This window comes from Ammodytes marinus (genome assembly GCF_949987685.1).
Source record: "Ammodytes marinus genome assembly, chromosome: 23".
Lineage (NCBI taxonomy): Eukaryota > Metazoa > Chordata > Actinopteri > Uranoscopiformes > Ammodytidae > Ammodytes > Ammodytes marinus.
In genome coordinates, this window is record NC_137227.1 from 16,594,479 (window position 1) to 16,611,978 (window position 17,500).

The 17,500-nt window shown below is 40.3% G+C and overlaps 1 protein-coding gene across 2 annotated transcripts in view; it reads right to left on the reverse strand.

The window, feature by feature from the left end:
* casq1b (calsequestrin 1b) overlaps positions 1-17,500 on the reverse strand; it is a 22,558-nt gene that overhangs the window by 2,186 nt on the left and 2,872 nt on the right. The window contains exons 2-10 of one of the 2 annotated variants that reach the window (XM_080051900.1): positions 6,341-6,373; positions 3,861-3,954; positions 2,729-2,829; positions 2,011-2,122; positions 1,556-1,629; positions 1,263-1,393; positions 956-1,001; positions 767-821; positions 44-144 (exon numbers count right to left, since the gene is read on the reverse strand). In XM_080051900.1, coding sequence (XP_079908026.1) covers positions 44-144; positions 767-821; positions 956-1,001; positions 1,263-1,393; positions 1,556-1,629; positions 2,011-2,122; positions 2,729-2,829; positions 3,861-3,954; positions 6,341-6,373 — 747 coding nt within the window. The remainder of the gene's footprint in view (positions 1-43; positions 145-766; positions 822-955; positions 1,002-1,262; positions 1,394-1,555; positions 1,630-2,010; positions 2,123-2,728; positions 2,830-3,860; positions 3,955-6,340; positions 6,374-17,500) is intronic. The other variant, XM_080051901.1, reaches the window with a different exon arrangement.

The following is a 17,500-nucleotide window of genomic DNA, read 5'->3' on the forward strand; positions in this document are numbered from 1 at the left end:
AGATAGATAGATAGATAGATAGATAGATAGATTATTTTCATACCAGGGGGAAGTTGTCGGGGTCGATCCAGATGATGCTGAGATTAGGGTTATCAGTGTTCTCGCGTGCCACCTCCTTCAGGATTTCCAGGAATTCATAACCGTCTAAGAAAAAGTTGAAAAGTCAGGTATGATAGTAAGCCTGGGACCTTGAAACCCAACTAATCTTATCTAAACTAATCCATTATGGGGCGCTCCGGTGGCGTACTGGATAGAGCGCGTACCATATTGGCTCTGGCCTTCGTTGCAGTGGTCACCTTTACTGCAGGTCATCCCCCCTCTCTGTCTGTCTCCCCATTTCAACTCTACTGTCTAATAAAGCTTGAAATTGCCAAAAAAAAATATCTTAAACTAATCCATTATTTGGATAATATCAATGATATAATTGTCGATAACAGGTCACTTTTATGGGATGTCTTAGAGGAAGGGGGGCCGACTAGTAACCATGAGGTCGCTGGTTGGCTCCTTGGGACCGGACAGGAAGGTGTTATTTGTAAAACTAGTGGTGGCTGCTATTACATCTACGGTGCCCAGCACCTCTACGCTTGTGTCCTTGAGCAAGAGATACTTAACCCCAAACTTCTCAAGGGGCGCTGTAACATGGACAACCTAGTGCTCTGACCCCCTCCGAAGTCTGGTCATTCGAGAGGGGATATTCCAAAAGACGAATTTGAATGTGCCTTGTGTAAATTGAAGAGAATTTAACATAACTAAGGTAGAAACTTACCTGGGTCATCTTCCTCAGCGAAGGCAACAATGTGCTCTCCATCAATGTCATCCTCCTGTAAACACAGAAAGGCGGACATGGCAAGGTTGTCCTGTATTTCCTGTTAACCGTCTGAAGGAACTATACGTTTTATAGGCACAAAACTAGCTTTATTTTAATATATGAACAAAGTAGTTTCAAATGTCTTACCCAGATCTCGTACATGCTGTGGGGCTCAAGCTTCCTCAGAGTAGGCCTGAAACATTCAAACATCATAAATGTCATTATAATACTTGTATATTTAACAGTAATGGCACTTCATGATTGGATGGCTAAGAATAGATTTACAACCATTTTCAGTCCTCATACCTAAATGAAAATAAAGGATGTCCCCATTAACCCATTCCAAATATGACTTTATTATTTATTTCTCAACTTCCAATAATGGTTATTAGCTTGATTTTGAACTTTCTAGGATTTTTTTTAAAAGTCCCTATGGATGTTATTAGGGTCTCACCTATCGTGCTGCTCAATGTATTCGACAAGCTCGGACTCAACGTAGGGCTTTCCTGGAATGGTGACGGGCTCCAACATGAATGGCTCGTAGAAGTCGACTTCGTTCATCTTCAGCTTCAGTTTCTTGGCGATCTAAAAATCCATATTATTATTGGAAAACAGAATCAGAATGGGATAAACCAGTTTAGAGAAATTAATAAAAAAAACAAAAACAATGTTGTAATGCCAAAATTGTACAACTTTTGTGTACACGTGAAAATATATCCACGCAAAATACTCAAAATCAAATTAAACCTTGGAGTCGAATGTGGCGAAGAATTTGACGAATGGATGGAACTCTTCAGCAGCATCATCGAACTCAATGAAGTCTGGATGGCGAAAAATAAAGAAACGCATTTTAACAAGCTCATAACAGCAGTTTCTTTGCAGCACATGTTTGCTTAAAGTAGCTACGAGGAACTTTTAAATATTTCTGAAAGTCTAATTTTTTCCACTGATGATCATAAATTACACGTTACAGCAATTGAGACCATCAGTGCAAAGAATGCTATTTTTATATAGTTTTTCTTAATGCCTTTGTCATGGGTACGCTCACCCAAGAACTACAGCTGGCTTAGTAAAAAAAAACACTACTGCTTTTGTCCAAATGGGGTGCAAGAATTAACACAAACTGAAAGTTCCTCAGAGTGGTTGCACATTTTGCACAGTGGTTTGAAGCTGAGTCTTTGAAAACTTAATGTTCCACCTACGAGGAGATTTCTCGCTCTTGAAGTAGCCGACCAGCTTGATGACCTCGTCCATGTTGTGGAAACCCTTCAGCTCACGCTCGTTATCAATGAACTCCACGGGGTCTTCAATCACCTGACAGGAGACAAATATGGTCAAAACTTATTGTAGTCCAAACTGCAACAATTTTTTTATTCTTTTTTTTGGCATTTTTATGCTTTATTAGCTAGTTTGGAGTTGAAATGGGGCAGAGAAGGTAAATCTTTTTTGACAAAATAGTTAAATAGTGAATAGTTCTCTGTGTGTTCATATTACAGAGGTGTAATAGTCATAAAGTACTGACCATTATACATATGGAATTCTAATCTAAAGTCAGGGTCTTTAAAACAATTTTGGTTTGAGTATCAAGATACCAGACCATATTTTTTTAACCTGAATTAAGAATTCAAAAATGTATTATTTTCGATTGCTGCCATTTTGGAAGATGGGCAATAAAATAAAACACAAAATTTGGTCTGGTTTCTTGACACTCAAACCAAAATTGTTCTATAGACCCTTACCTTCAATTTAGAAGTGAAAACAAAACTTTCGCATCAACTTGAAGTGACTGAAGGTCCAGGCACCCCCCTAGCTGGTGCCCTTAATAATTTTGTCCGGCCCTGCCCTTCAGACAGTCTGACTCTGCCACTGTCTGAGTTCAATCACAGTAACTGGCACAATCCTTTGCCATAAATAACTTACATCATAGAGGAACTCGACCAGGGTGTCAGAGGCCAGCTCTCCATCGTACTCGATGATCTCATTGTCGGCAAAGATGTAGATGCTCTCCACCTCATCCAGACCTGGGGGGGGGGGGGTTATATTTTATTTTTAAGTTAGAATTTTTGTCATACCATGGTAAGAAATGTATTCTAATTTAAAGGTGCACTATACAGTTTCAGAGGATGTTAACATTTGCAGAGCCGGCAGTCAGTTTACAAACATAATTTCTCTACATGTAATTCTACATTTAATGTAATGCTTGCTGTTGGAAGATTTCTTAATTTGCTAGTGATAATACAGGACAAGTGTGTTACATTTGCAAAAGATAAATTGCAGGGCTTCGTATACTTGTTGAGTTATAGGAAATGGCAATATATTAATGTTCTTATGCTAGATCATAATATTAAGCGTACAGAATTAGCCAACACTTTTTTACAATGTGTTCACACATTTGTGTTTTCAAGCACTTGCATGGTTTATAGATTAAGCCACTAGTGTTACAAAGAAGCTGTGACATCTCTGGTGAACACTTGAGGGCAGAATTGCTTCATCTATTCTCAGATACCAACCTTATCACAGATTGAACCCAATGTTTACTAAGGAATTAACATATTTTCAACATGTTTTTACACTTCTGATCATCTGATTTGTAATTTGCTCATTTTGTGTTGAAAATGAGTTATTCATGTATTTATAAGTGACCATTTGAGTAACACTGGACAGATACCTTCAGTTCAAATGTTTAAAAATTCCAAGCTATGATGCTAAGACTGGGGGCAATTCTGCTTTGTTAACTGTTGTATGAAAATACTTTAATGTTGTATTTTTAGCCATCAGTGCAAAAAAATTAAATAAATAAACAAACATCATCAATGAATCATGAACTTAACATCGCAAATCAAATCGAATATTTGGAGAATTTCGACAGCCCTAGTAACTATTTATCAGCTTTTTATCCTCCAAAAATAGGGAGAGGCCATGAGGAAAGTGTTTGAGAAGAGGATATACACTGTTCCAATGCTTTGGATTTGTTAGTTCACTGGTCTTTCTGACCAATGGGTTGTGTTGCTTTCACCAGCGAGGTCTCACTGTCTATGAATGGCAAGCTTACCCAACTTCTTGGCAACACTGGCGTCCTTCTTTTCATCAACCAGACCAAATCCAATGTCTTCATCTTGGAGATCGGCCAGAACTTGGGCTGCAAGCTGGAAATAGAGAGAGTGAGACAGCCAGAGAGAGAGAGAGAGAGAGAAAGGGAGAAAGAGAGAGAGAGGGAGAGAGAGAGGGAGACAGGGAGAGGGGGAGAGAGAGTGAGAGACAGGGAGAGAGAGAGAGATAGGGGTAGGGGAGTTGGGACAAGAGTGGGAGTGAGGGAGATAAAGTTGTGTTAAGTATCGTATGAGCGCTGATTCTACCCCTGATCTTGGCGATTAACTCGTCTGTCCATGATAAACATTTCCTAATCCGAGACCTCCATTAAAACCATACTTTCAGTTTAATTTACACAAGTAACCCTCTCCCCTCCACACAACCCCACTGGCATTTCATATTAATTTCAATGCCTTAAAAGCAAAAGCTGTGGATTGCTGCCTTGCACTTTCTAATTCTGAGTGAAATTGAAGCCAACAATTGACAGCACCCCATAGCCGGCCGCTAGAGGAGCACTGACAGCGGGGTTTTCTAAAAGAACAAGAGGGGCAGAACTTGAGCCAACTATGTCAGGGGGGAAGAGAGGCTGCAACAGGTGTGAAAGGAAAGGAGAGGAGCAGCTCACACTCTGCGAAAGTAAAGCTGCTGCAAACAAGCACACACAGTTGAGGACATAATTATTAGCCCCCCCTATGAACATTTAAAACATTTCCCAAGTGAAATTATTTTGTTGTGTTCTGTGTGCAAAGTAACACAATGTAATCATCCAAAATAAAAGAAGGATGTTTTGGAAAAGCTGTGTTTTGAAAACTGCTCTGTTAGACAGCACATGGGAAATACTATATACTAATACTATGTCATAGTGGGGCTAATAATTCTGTCCTCAACTGTACATATTGGTGCTGTAAATATATAGACTTAAAAAACTACTAATTGTACCCTTATCTTGCTTCCTCTCAACAAACACAGATGAGCTGTATTTCTCAGAGTTAATAATAATAATAATAATAATAATAATAATAATAATAATAATAATAATAATAATAATAATAATAATAATAATAATAATAATAATAATACATTTTATTTGTGGGTGCCTTTCTGGACAGCCAAGGACACCTTACAAAAACATAATAAAAGCACAACAAATTAAAAAAAGTAAATTCAAGGTTACTAGTTACTAGTTCAAATTTATCAAAAGTTACAAATTGACATGACTGTTTCCCTTTAATAAATGCTAATCGATTCTCCATATTAATGAATTCCAAGTACTTAATTCAGTTTTACGGTATAAAAGTGAGGTTATACTTCTTATGAAGTGAGTTATGAAAGCGTTATGTAGCAGCTTTCAAAGCAGCATAGCGGCCAGATGCCCAAAAGCAACTGCACAGGTAGCTTGTCTGGTATGATATAGTATGTGCTATGTTTCTCTTCGCAAACAATCCAAGTTTTTGCAGAGTGACTAAACTGCATTACCAAAGTTAGATTGAAAAATAGCATAATAGGTCCTCTTTAATGCCATCCGTTCTTTGGGTCTCCAGAGTTCAGATGCATTAGCTCATAGTTGGAAGAAGGGCCAATTTTTATCTGGTTGGCAACGTTAGTTAATTTGCATTGGAACACTAAAGCAAGATAATCACCATGTAACAGCTAATGGGAAAGGTTCCATTCAGAATAAGGCTTCTTTTATTTCAAAGGTTCTTTCAAAACATATTCCCTCACTGATAGCACTTTACAATAAGGGTTAAACAAACAGTTTACGTTATTTATGCTAAACTAGGCTATGCAATCAGCTGAGCTAACTTAGCATACTTTTTAAAAAACGCAAACATGTGATTGGTAGCAAACTACTCTTCTCTCTTCTAAGTCCTACCCCAATGATTTACTTTGCTCCTTTGCATTCGTTGACAGTTAGATTCTATGGCAGGTGGGAGGATGGATGGTTAGACATGTTGAAGTTTGATTAAAGGTGCTACGAGGAACTTTGAAATATTTCTAAAACAGTCTAATTTTTCTCTTTTTATCATATAGTTTTTCTGAATGCCTTTGTCATGGGTACGTTCACCCAGGAACAACACTGCCGCTTTTGTCCAAAGGGGGTGCAAGAATGAACAAAAACTGAAAGTTCCCCGGAGCACCTTTACTAGATGAGATGGAGTCTTTCTTCAAAACTGTTGTCCATTTCTCTTTCATCAAAAGAAAATGAGCACACTAAATTACAGTCAAAAAAACTTTGACTTTGAGAGCAGTTCAGTCTCCATTGGTCTTTGAAGTCCCAGTTGTTGCTTCATGTAATTTTCCTTCAGTTTTAAGACTAAACTGCAGTCAAGTAATGGAAGAGAACAGTCAGCAGATACTGCAGCAGCCGTAGAATCTGTGTGTTTTCCGCAGCCCAGCTTTACAGGCACTAAAAAAAGAGCCAGAGCTACAACCATACAGTACCTGAAAGACATTTGCTGCTGCACTTGACATCAGCTGTGGGAAGAGGTAACGCTTTAGGGCAAAGCACAATAGTCACAGCCTCCAGGTTTACAACACAATCGGAGCGGCCTTCATAGGAGACAGAATAGGTCCAAACTTAAACAGTGAGATTGTACTTTACAGCATACATTGTTGCTCTATTTACTAGCATCCTTGTTCTTCCCATCCCCAGTTGTTCTTTTTCAGAAATAGCATTAATGTCTTGGAGATGTCCATATATTACCCTTAATTTTCATGTACAAAATGTATATTCGATCAGCACTGATTGAATAATTGACCTATCAGATGAAGCAGAAGCCTGCCATGTTATGGAGGAAAACCATTTTAATTTAACATTTTTCACTGCTATAAATGGATTTGGTGATATTAATACACTTTTCTGTACAGCAGAGCAAAGATACAAAAGTAGTTTCATATATTTTTTTCATCTTTTTCGGTGGTAGATTTTAATAACCTAATAACACAAACCATTCAAGCATAAAGAATGCGCATCACTGCTGCAGAAAAAGTGAAAGCAGCACTGCAGACAGTGTTGTAAAAATTTGAATTTACATGACAACACCAACATTGCTATTCCAAATTCTTCACTTGCAAGCTTGGATTTTTAAAGGTCTACAACTTGTTTCTTCTAGACTATTCCCTAACGCTCATCCTATATTCTACCACAGGCAATGGCCATATAAGTTACACTGCGGGGTATTTATAAGAGGGGTGAAGCTATGGTGGCTTGCAGTGGGGTGGGGGAGACCCATAGCTATATAAGGGCGTGTAAGAAAGCATCTTGAGTAGCAGGAAAGATGGCCGCAGATCTGTTACATATAGAAATGGGCGTGGCCAGGAAAGGCAGCGAAAGGTTGATGAATGGAAGAAGACACTTGACACACATGTTAACACTTCACAGCACATCATTGGGCCCATCAGTTTAGTCCTGATTTTTTGTTTTTTTTTCCTCTCTTTCTCATGATCACCTCCTTTGAGGGTCCAACCAGTAACCATGAGGTCTCTGGTTCAATCCCCGCCACCGGACAGGAGGGTGTTAGTAGAAAAACTAGTGGTGGCACCATCTCTACCATTGTGTCCTTGAGCAAGACACTTAACCCCAAACTGCTCCAGGGGTGCTGTACTTTTGCTGACCTATGCTGTGACCCCCTCTGGAGTGATGTAACTTGAGAGGGGAGATGAGAAAAGAAAAATGTCAATGTAGCCTTGTGTTAATTGACTAAAACTAACTTAAAACTTTCCATCAGGGTATTTCCTCCTAAATTAAGTCAACTAACTCCCCCCTCACCCTTGTTCACCTGGTAACACCGGACCCATGCAGAAAGCAAGGCAAGTTTATTTATATAGCACAATTCAGACCCAAGGTAATCCGAAGTGCTTTAAAATTGCATTTAAGAGATAGTAAAAACAAAAACAAAAAATACATCAAGATTCAAGATTACCCTACATTAGCAATCATAAGATCTGAGTGCCAAGTGAAGGGGTCAGCAGTGTAATGGTTTGGCTCTATCACCCAATGCCCAGTCAGTGTGAGCTTGATGAGGGCAAGGTGCCACGGTGAGTTGTCAAAAACGTGCTCTGGGACCGTCCCGTTGCTACACTTGGCCCGTGGCACCAAAGTGATGAGCTAGGGCGAAGGTGGCAAGTTGTCAATGCAAGTAGAAGGGTCACATTTCCTTGTAATGTTATCTGCCTTACCACATGCTTACTCCACACAGCTCAATGGAGGTTAGCCGCCTATGTATATATCGGCTGCTTTGGTTCAACTATAGACTTGGGTAGGAGGCTGCTATCACCACTTTAGGGTCAAAAAACATGTCTGCAAATTGTAAGTGTTTACATGTTTTTGTCAATCATTAGTTGAACTCAACATCTAGGTGTTAATTTATCTAAAACTTTGTCTGTTTGCGTCTATTTACAAAATTACGCCTATACCACCATCTTTAACGGCCATTATCTTAAAGGGAGTACGAGGAACTTTTAAAAAGTTCTGAAACAGTCTAATTTTTCCTTTAATGACCATGAATTACATGTAACAGCAAACGAGACCATCAGTGCAAAGAATGCTATTTTTATATAGTTTTTCTTATTGCCTTTGTCATGGGTATACGCTCACCCAGGAACTACAGCTGGCGTTATCCGTTGCTAAGGTTTCTGCACTTCAGAAGTCAACTTCTATAGCCCATGACACAGACACATGTACAATTCATACATGATTGACCCCTTCTTTACCACAGCTACTAAAAGCAAAGAAATCAGCGGCATTTCAGATGTGGAGAACTTCTCGAACAAAGAAAGAAATAGTATAGCAAGACTGCAATCACAGTAATTTGCACACGCCATTCATCCATCTGTCAAACCAGCGGCCGGCCATCCACTATATAATTTCTATACCTGCTCATTTGGAAAGCGGGTTTTACACTCTTCACTTGTTCATCACAGTTTTAGCAGCATAGACCGAAACCTTTCCGATATTTTTATATTAGTTTGAAAACTATGAAAGAGTACTTGAGTTTAAAAAGGCTATATAGAAAATAACTACACCTTTTTTTATATCATGGAAAAGAAGTACCTTCCCTCACAGAGAAAAAGGTATGCTACATAAAGGCTTATGCAACAAAATAAGTGGGCATAGCCATGCAAATTATAAATACAATAATATGAAGCAAACACTACCAAACCGCAAATGTGCTCAAACACTAATTTTAACATAGAAAAAAATGTCCTACTCTGCTTCCCCCCTCCCCATTCCTATCAGGGAATGTCTCACATCACTTATTCAAAATAGTACAAAATGTCATGGCACAACATAAAACATTTAAATGGGATTTTTGCCTTACATCTACATTACATGGTACAGAGACAGAGTGGTGGACCTGAATAAATATAGCACTGAGAGCATGGTGCCTAAGTACTTTACATCACCGTGCATAAGAGAACACTCTGAGTAACACACACACACACACACACACACACCCATCCACCGACCTTGTTGTTTAAAGTAAAATAAAGTCCGCAATATTCTCCTTTTTTCTTGTAGTCTCTCTACTACAAAAATTATAAAAAACATTTAGATTTTCCTGAATCAGCATTTATAATTATTAGTCTCATTTTCACTCCGATGATCATAAATTACATGTAACCACAAACAAGACCACTGGTGCAGAGAATGCCATTTTTTTTTAATAGTTTTTCTTCATGCCTTTGTCGTGGGTATACACTCACCCAGCAGTAAAAACACTACCGCTTGTGTCCAAAGGGGTACGCAAGAATTAACAAAAACTGAAAGTTCCTCGGAGGATCTTTTTAAGTAGTTAACGTCCCTTTGTTGATTAGTTATTTCATTACCTCACGAGATACTGCTCCATGGACTTATCTTGTTCTAAATAACTGACAGGAACAGGAACATATTCTCATTTAGAAAAGTTTATTGCATTTGAACACCTGCGGCTTTCATGTAATTCCCCAAAAACAAGCTTGAAGAATCCAGCAGGGAGTCTCAGTGTTATTGGCGAGATGGTTATGAGACATGTTTGTAATATTACAGCTTATTGCTTGTCAAAGTGAGTCATTAGCAGATGGTCTTAGACACTTCTGTGTGTGTGTGTGTGTGTGCGTGTGTGTGTGTGTGTGTGTGTGTGTGTGTGTGTGCGTGTGTGCGTGTGTGTGCGTGTGCCTGTGTGTCTGTGGATCGGCTCGTGTGCCTGTGAGATCTCTAAAAAGAAAACGTTGCCAAGCGTTTCATCATATTTCCCATGAGGGCCAAGTGTATTGCTTTGAAAAAAACAAGTTAAAATAAAGAGAGGACAAAAGTTATTTTAGATAGATGTAATTCAAAAGCACATTGCCTTTTAAATGTATTGTCCCTGATCAATACTCGTACACACACACACACGCACACACACACACACACACACACACACACACACACACACACACACACACACACACACACACACACACACACACACACACACACACACATAATGCCTTTTAAACGTGTTGTCCCTGTGCTAAACCTCTGCTTCCCAACATTTCAGTTACACTAGCTAAAGGCAAGTCAGAGTGTGTGTGTGTGTGTGTGTGTGTGTGTGTGTGTGTGTGTGTGTGTGTGTGTGTGTTTTTTCATACACTGTGTTGTGTCTAAATCTTTTATGCCCGCCCCGGCGCAGTGTTATGTAACGTCCTGATGTGTTACAGCAGACATTACTAATTTACTTTCTGGCTTGGGGGGAAAGGCTGGCCAACAGATCCCAAGGCACACACACACACACACACACACACACACACACACACACACACACACACACACACACACACACACACACACACACACACACACACACACACTGCTTATACAGACATAAAGGGAATCGGGGCTGCTTTGAAAATCTTTTGATGTTCCTTCACTTTAAAGCATTTACAGCACTATTCAGCATTTTTTTGGGCATTGATGTTAGAGAATTTTTGAATAGATTAACTGTATGGGCTATGGATGGGTCAGCAAGTTAAAGCACCAGAGCAGATTCTTTTCATGTTTTTCGCATGGATTGTTTTGGGCTGATATTTAGTTCATTATTTTTCTTGACTGTTTTTGTAACTTATCGAGTTATTTTGATTTAAATAAAAAAACTTGATAGTACATATCTGATATGAACATTTTGCAGAATACTTTCGCAGTATAAATACAAACAAAAAAAGTAATGCATTTGCTTATATTTCCAACACACATGGTCATTGCTTTATCTGCATTCATCACTCGAGTCAAACTAACACATATACACACATACACACACCGTGGATGTGTCCATCTGTATATACATAAATGCAAAGGCACTCTCCTTAAAAGCTCTGCATATGTAGAGCTTATAGGCACAACTATTAATGACAGGGGTAATGGCAAAGCGAGCTGGGTCTGGTGGAGCGGGTGAGGAAGCTATTAGTGTGTGTGTGTGTGTGTGTGTGTGTGTGTGTGTGTGTGTGAGTGCGTCACCTTATGATGTAATTCACTTTGTAAGAACCCAAAGGACACACACACACACACACACACACACACACACACACACACACACACACACACACACACACACACACACACTCACACACATAGCAAATGTGTGAGTCATCAATTCCTCAGCTGTTCTCCTCTTCAGAACCACACAAGGCCTACATGGGAACAACCAAACAAAAACACACAACGGGCTCAGGTGCTAGCTCCACTGATAAGTTCTTTTCATGGTTTATTCAGGCCTTTCACAGTCCCAGGGCTACTGCTCTCTAAGGGTGATTTACTGGAGAGTGGGGACTGAAGGACAGTGCTTGCTTGGCGGATGGATGGTTACCGCACGCTGCCTTTTGTGGGGCCCCTGTTTCTCAAGGAGTTACAGTCACAAAACCTCCTTGAAATAATCATTTGCTTCCAAGACTCAGGGCTAGAACATCAGTTATTTTGCAGGATTTTTTGGCCTGTGCTTTTAGTGCTGGTGCTGATATTGTTAAGTTAAGTTGTCAATCGATACGAGGCACATTGAAATTCGTCTTTTTGCATTATCCCCCTCTCAAGTTACCACACTTCGGATGGGGGTCAGAGCACAGGGTCAGCCATAATACAGCAGTTTTGGGTTAAAGTGTCTTGCTCAAGGACACAATGGTAGAGATAGCAGCCACCACTAGTTTTACAAACAACACCCTCCTGTCCGGTGCCGGGGATCGAACCAGCGACCTCATATCAATATATCATATCAAAGTATCATATCCTCAGCTCATATGCATTACTCACTCACCACACAGATGCACAGTCATGGCTGTGATTGATGAGATGTACATATTTCTTTTTTAAAAAGGAAAGAAATTGGAGAAAAAAGCTTTTAGCACTTCGTCTAAGGTGATTAATTTTGTGACCGGCAGTGAAATATAGACTTTCAAAAACAGCAGGATACATTTGAAATCTAGAGCCAAAACAAAAGTGTCTATTATTAATCCTCTGTACACACAATGACAGGTGCTCAGCTACAACTGACACACAGACCAAACTTGACAAGCCAGAATACACCAGTCAAACAAATACCAATCACTGCTAGGCAATGCAAGTTGACAGGGACACCAAATACATCAAGATGAGACATTAGAAATTGCATTCAAGATATAGTAAGCACAAAGAAAAAACATTAAGATTCAAGATTAGACAGCGATGTAGAATGGCTGCAATGAAAATTACGCGACTGACAATATATAGTTATTTTCTATATGTAGCCTGTTTAACTTAATTACTCTTTCATAGTTTCAAATTGCAGCTCCGGAGAAAAATAAAGAGACCAGTCTGGATTTTACTTAAATCTTTATCTCTACATTTCTTATAAAAAATGCTCTTAATGAAAAAAACATGTATTGGAATTTGGTAGAAATGTTGTCAGTAGTTCATAGTATAAAACCAAAATGTTCATTCTACTCAGACAAATGCCTATATAAATAGTAAAACGAGAGACACTGAACATTTGGAGCGGTCTCTTATTTTTTCCAGAGCTGTATTGGAATCTGTATTCACAAAACCAAACAGAATGTATTTCGAGGCATCTCACCGCTGATGAGAAGTCAACCGGTTAACGACGCTCCAAAGACACTTTATCTAAACATAACTCCTGTCACACATTTAATGACATCGCATCTGACAAATTAGCTCTTAATTTAGCGCCGGCTATTTCGCGCCGCTAATTGGAAGACGTCGAGATTTAAGCGGAGATCCATTTGAAAATGTGACGTTGCTCTTAAACATTGTCACTTAACGGGGAAGGGGAGGGGAAAATGTTAAGCACTGGCAGCTGTACTCGTGTGAGGGGGTAAGGGGAGCTCTTTAACGAGATGGGACTGGATCTAATGGGACATCCCGGGGGCAATGAAATGGTCTGGAGGGAAAGGTCCTAATCAGGGGTTCACGAGGAAAACGGGCCGTGGGGACTAAGGCCTGTTGGTCCAAGATAAGTTGTGGAAATGAGATCCGGATGTAACATTTTGGATTGTTGGGTGTCAATGTCTTTCGCATTAAAGGTGCAGTGTGTAATATCAGAATATTCAGTGGCATCTAGTGGTGAAAGCTCTAGAATGTAGGTTACACCCCTACCCCCCTTTTTTTTTAATAATAGGCTAACAGAAGCTACGGTGGCCTTCAAGGACAAGAAGATAGTCACTAAAGATGGCAGCATCCACAACTGCCTCAACGTATTTTCACAATATCAAGTGATGAGGTGAAGATGTATTTAGTTAGTTATTCTATGGCACTTCTTTTTGGTCTTCCAACAGGTGAATTTCCCCACGATGCCCACATTAAAAATGCATATAGCCTTCATTATGCTATAGCTATCTATAGAGGAAATGGATCCTTGATTTCAGAAAGAGTTGGACAAAGGCGTCAAGGATAGACACATAGCAAAATCCATAATTTTTCTTAAGAAATCACAACTTGTAAGAAAAAGAGATTAAGACATTTGTATTGTCTGTATATGTATGTGTTGGTTGTACTGGATTTTAAATTTAACTCAATCAGTGTTTTACTTTTATTTATGCGAGAGGAGCATTGTCGAATTGAGAAATTGAGAGTTGGGCTCACAAGCTACTGCACATTGCCTAAAATAGCTCATACAGTATTAGCCCCCCCTGTGTGTCTCACTATGGATACCTTCCACTACTAATAAAAGATGTCGGCATGAAATTGATCGTGCTGGTGAAAAGGAGGAGGGTTCCAACTGTCATTTTGGATACCTGTTTCTACGGCAACAGTCTGACATTTTACAAGATCTGTCGGGAGATTATAACAAGACAAAGACTGCAGCCTTTGACATGAATATTCTATGTGAGAGAGAGAGAGAGAGTGTGTGTGTGTGTGTGTGTGTGTGTGTGTGTGTGTGTGTGTGTGTGCGTGTATTTAACATCATTTTATCTCAAGTTGGCTTTTCTTTAAGCAAAGTTAACTTTATTAGTCAATTTACAAGAGGCACATTGAAATGTGTCTTTTCTCATATCCCCTCTCAAGTTACCACACTCCAGAGGGGGTCAGAGCGCAGGGTCAGCCATAGTACAGCGCCCCTGGAGCAGTTTGGGGGTTAAGTGTCTTGCTCAAGGACACAATGGAAGAGATAGTGGGCACCGTAGATGTAATAGCAGCCACCACTAGTTTTACTACTGACACCCTTCTGTCCTAGCCTGCCACTGCCCGCCAACCTACTCCCGCTCAATTTTCATATCCCTTCAGTAGTGAGTCTGGGTCCGTTGTATATTCGCGGGTTTTTCTCCGGCAGAATTTTGGCTGTCCAATCAGCGAATAGAACGAGTGCCTGAGAACAATGACGTTGAGGTCGTGCACCAGTTTCAGTTGTAGTCGGACAGAAGCCGGAATGACACACGTCATGACCAAACGTTATGCGATTGGTTGGCAGATCCAGAGTGGCACTGGGCAGATCCAATAGTTTTAAACTTCAACAGACACCCGCCTTCAAGTGAGGGAACGTTTGTCAATTGCGCAATTAAAGACCTTCTGTATAAATCAAATATAGTATGATGGTCTAGTAGGACCAGGCCACTCCTGTCCTGTGCCAGGGATCAAACCAGAGACCTCATGGTTACTGGTCGGCCCTTCTTCCTCTAGGACATCCTACCACACAAAACATTACATTACAACAAGAGTTCTGTCATTAGTAACTAACTGCAGTTGTCGCATTACAGCGATACGTTGGTGCAGTATTTTAATCAGCTCAATTTGCAGATTTGCATTTGCAGCCATGCAGAGCTCCGTCATGCCCATGGCAATATGACAGGCGCACAAAATAAATTCATAATGGTGACATTTGCCCAGTCGTTTTTTCAATCAATCCTTTGCACAATAGGTCAAACACATTATGCTGGGTTTGTGAGACATCAGGGTGCCTCCAAATGATGCACTGTTCTGTCAGTTGCTGTTAATATAATAAAAAATGAAAATAAATTAGTGAATAGAGTATGGCATCTAGTGAAGTATGGATAAGACGTTTTTACTCCTATCTGTTCACATGCTTACTTGATAATAGACAGGGTGCCGTAGCAACAGTGTGTGTGTGTGTGTGTGTGTGTGTGTGTGTGTGTGTGTGCGCGCGTGTGTGTGTGGCCAATATGTATTTAAAAAATATACTATCAACAATAACCTCTATTTTATTAGACCTGGTTGCCTTTTTTTTTGCTCGTAATGCTCGTCAATGGGAGATTTGTGTCAATGAGTATTTTGCCCCATCAATTCCAATTCATCTCAACATGCATCATAGGCTACATGTAGCATCAGTTCAGGCAGAGCAGCACATGAATAGCTTGTATTATATTATCAGATGTTTCATTCATGCTTCTCTATCACCGGCTCATTGACTCTCCATCTGGTGTCACTGGCAGCCTGAAGAGTAACATCCAATCAAATTCATTCAGGTGTATAGGCTACAAACAGGCCATTTACAACCTGACGCTTTCAATGCTCTGCTGATCACGCACGCACACACACACACGCACAAACGCACGCAAGCACACACACACACACACACACACACACTCACACACTCACTCACTCACTCACACATGCACGTTCTCATACAAAGCCAACACATACTAACCGTTATCCATTCTGGCCTGCACACACAGCAGTGCTATCGTTTACCCCGCAACTCTTTTAGCATGTGCAGGTTTTGTGATACTTTTGTTTCCTTTTTTTTATTATAGTCAAAAAGACCAGTTTTTTTCCCCCTTTTTGGTGTTTTAATTTATTTTTTGTGCTTTAAAAAATATATACAGTATATGTATATATATATATATATATATATATATATATATATATATATATATATTAATGCACGTTTTTAATAAATCTTTTTACCAGTGGATTGCACCTGGGCCCCGGTGTCAGAGGGCTGTGTGTTCGCCATAGCGACGGGCTGTCTGTCAGAGCAGCAGTGTCTTCTTACAGAGACACAGTGTCCCTTACACCAGCCTCCATAAGTCACCTCTGCAAATAGCCCGGGACAGCCCTGCACGCTGAGCAAGAAGCTAAAAGCCCTCGCTCATACAGTAACACACACACACACACACACACACACACACACACACACACACACACACACACACACACACACTAGCAAGAAGCTAAAACTAAAATCCCTTGTGGGATTGGGGACAGAGACCTAAAGCCCCTATCTCACTGGGCTGCGACTGTTTGCGACAAGTTGGAGACACAAAATTGCGACAAAATATGCCAATTTGCGAAAATTTTCACTTGCAGTCTCACTGAGTTGCTACTTACGACACGTTGGCGAATGTCCTTGCCGGGAGCTCGCATTTATGTCTCACGAACGTCTGGCGAGTGTCGCACGAACGGAATGTCAGTCTCATTTTTGTCTCAAAGCAGTCGCAATTTAGTTTCATATGTCGCCAAACACTCGCCAAATCCTCGCAAAGTTGTCTCACACTTCTCGCACTTTCTGACTCGCGGAGACTAAATTGAGAAGGGTTTGCGACGCGTGCGACACACCTGCGACGACTCTGAGACTATTTTGAGACTGATTTGTCGCACACTTTTTTTTAACATGTTCAAAATTCATGCGACAGGACTGCGCGGCTCTGCGACACGTGCAAGGAAATTGAGACCTCCGCGAACGTTTGGAGACAGTTTAGAGACTCGTTTGCGAATGCAGTCTCCAACTTGTCGCAAACAGTCGCAGCCCAGTGAGATAGGGGCTTAAGCAGCCATCTTTCACCTCGACTACTGTCCACACGGCTCTGTCAGCTAGCTCGGACAGGGCAGCAACACACACACACACACACACACACACACACACACACACACACACACACACACACACACACACACAAACACACACACACACACACACACTCATTATACCCTTGACAGCGGTCTGTCTTGCTGGAAATAACAGACCTGTAGAATGCTGTGATTTACATAGGATTATCTAAGTGCCATGTAATAACTCAATGTAACAAACAGTACAGTGTGGTGTCTCAAAGTGGAAGCAGTAAATTAATGAATGGCACAGTCTTTCACACATGTACGATTCACCGAGAGCTTTTAAACAAAGGTCAGGTCAGGTTTAATTCCAC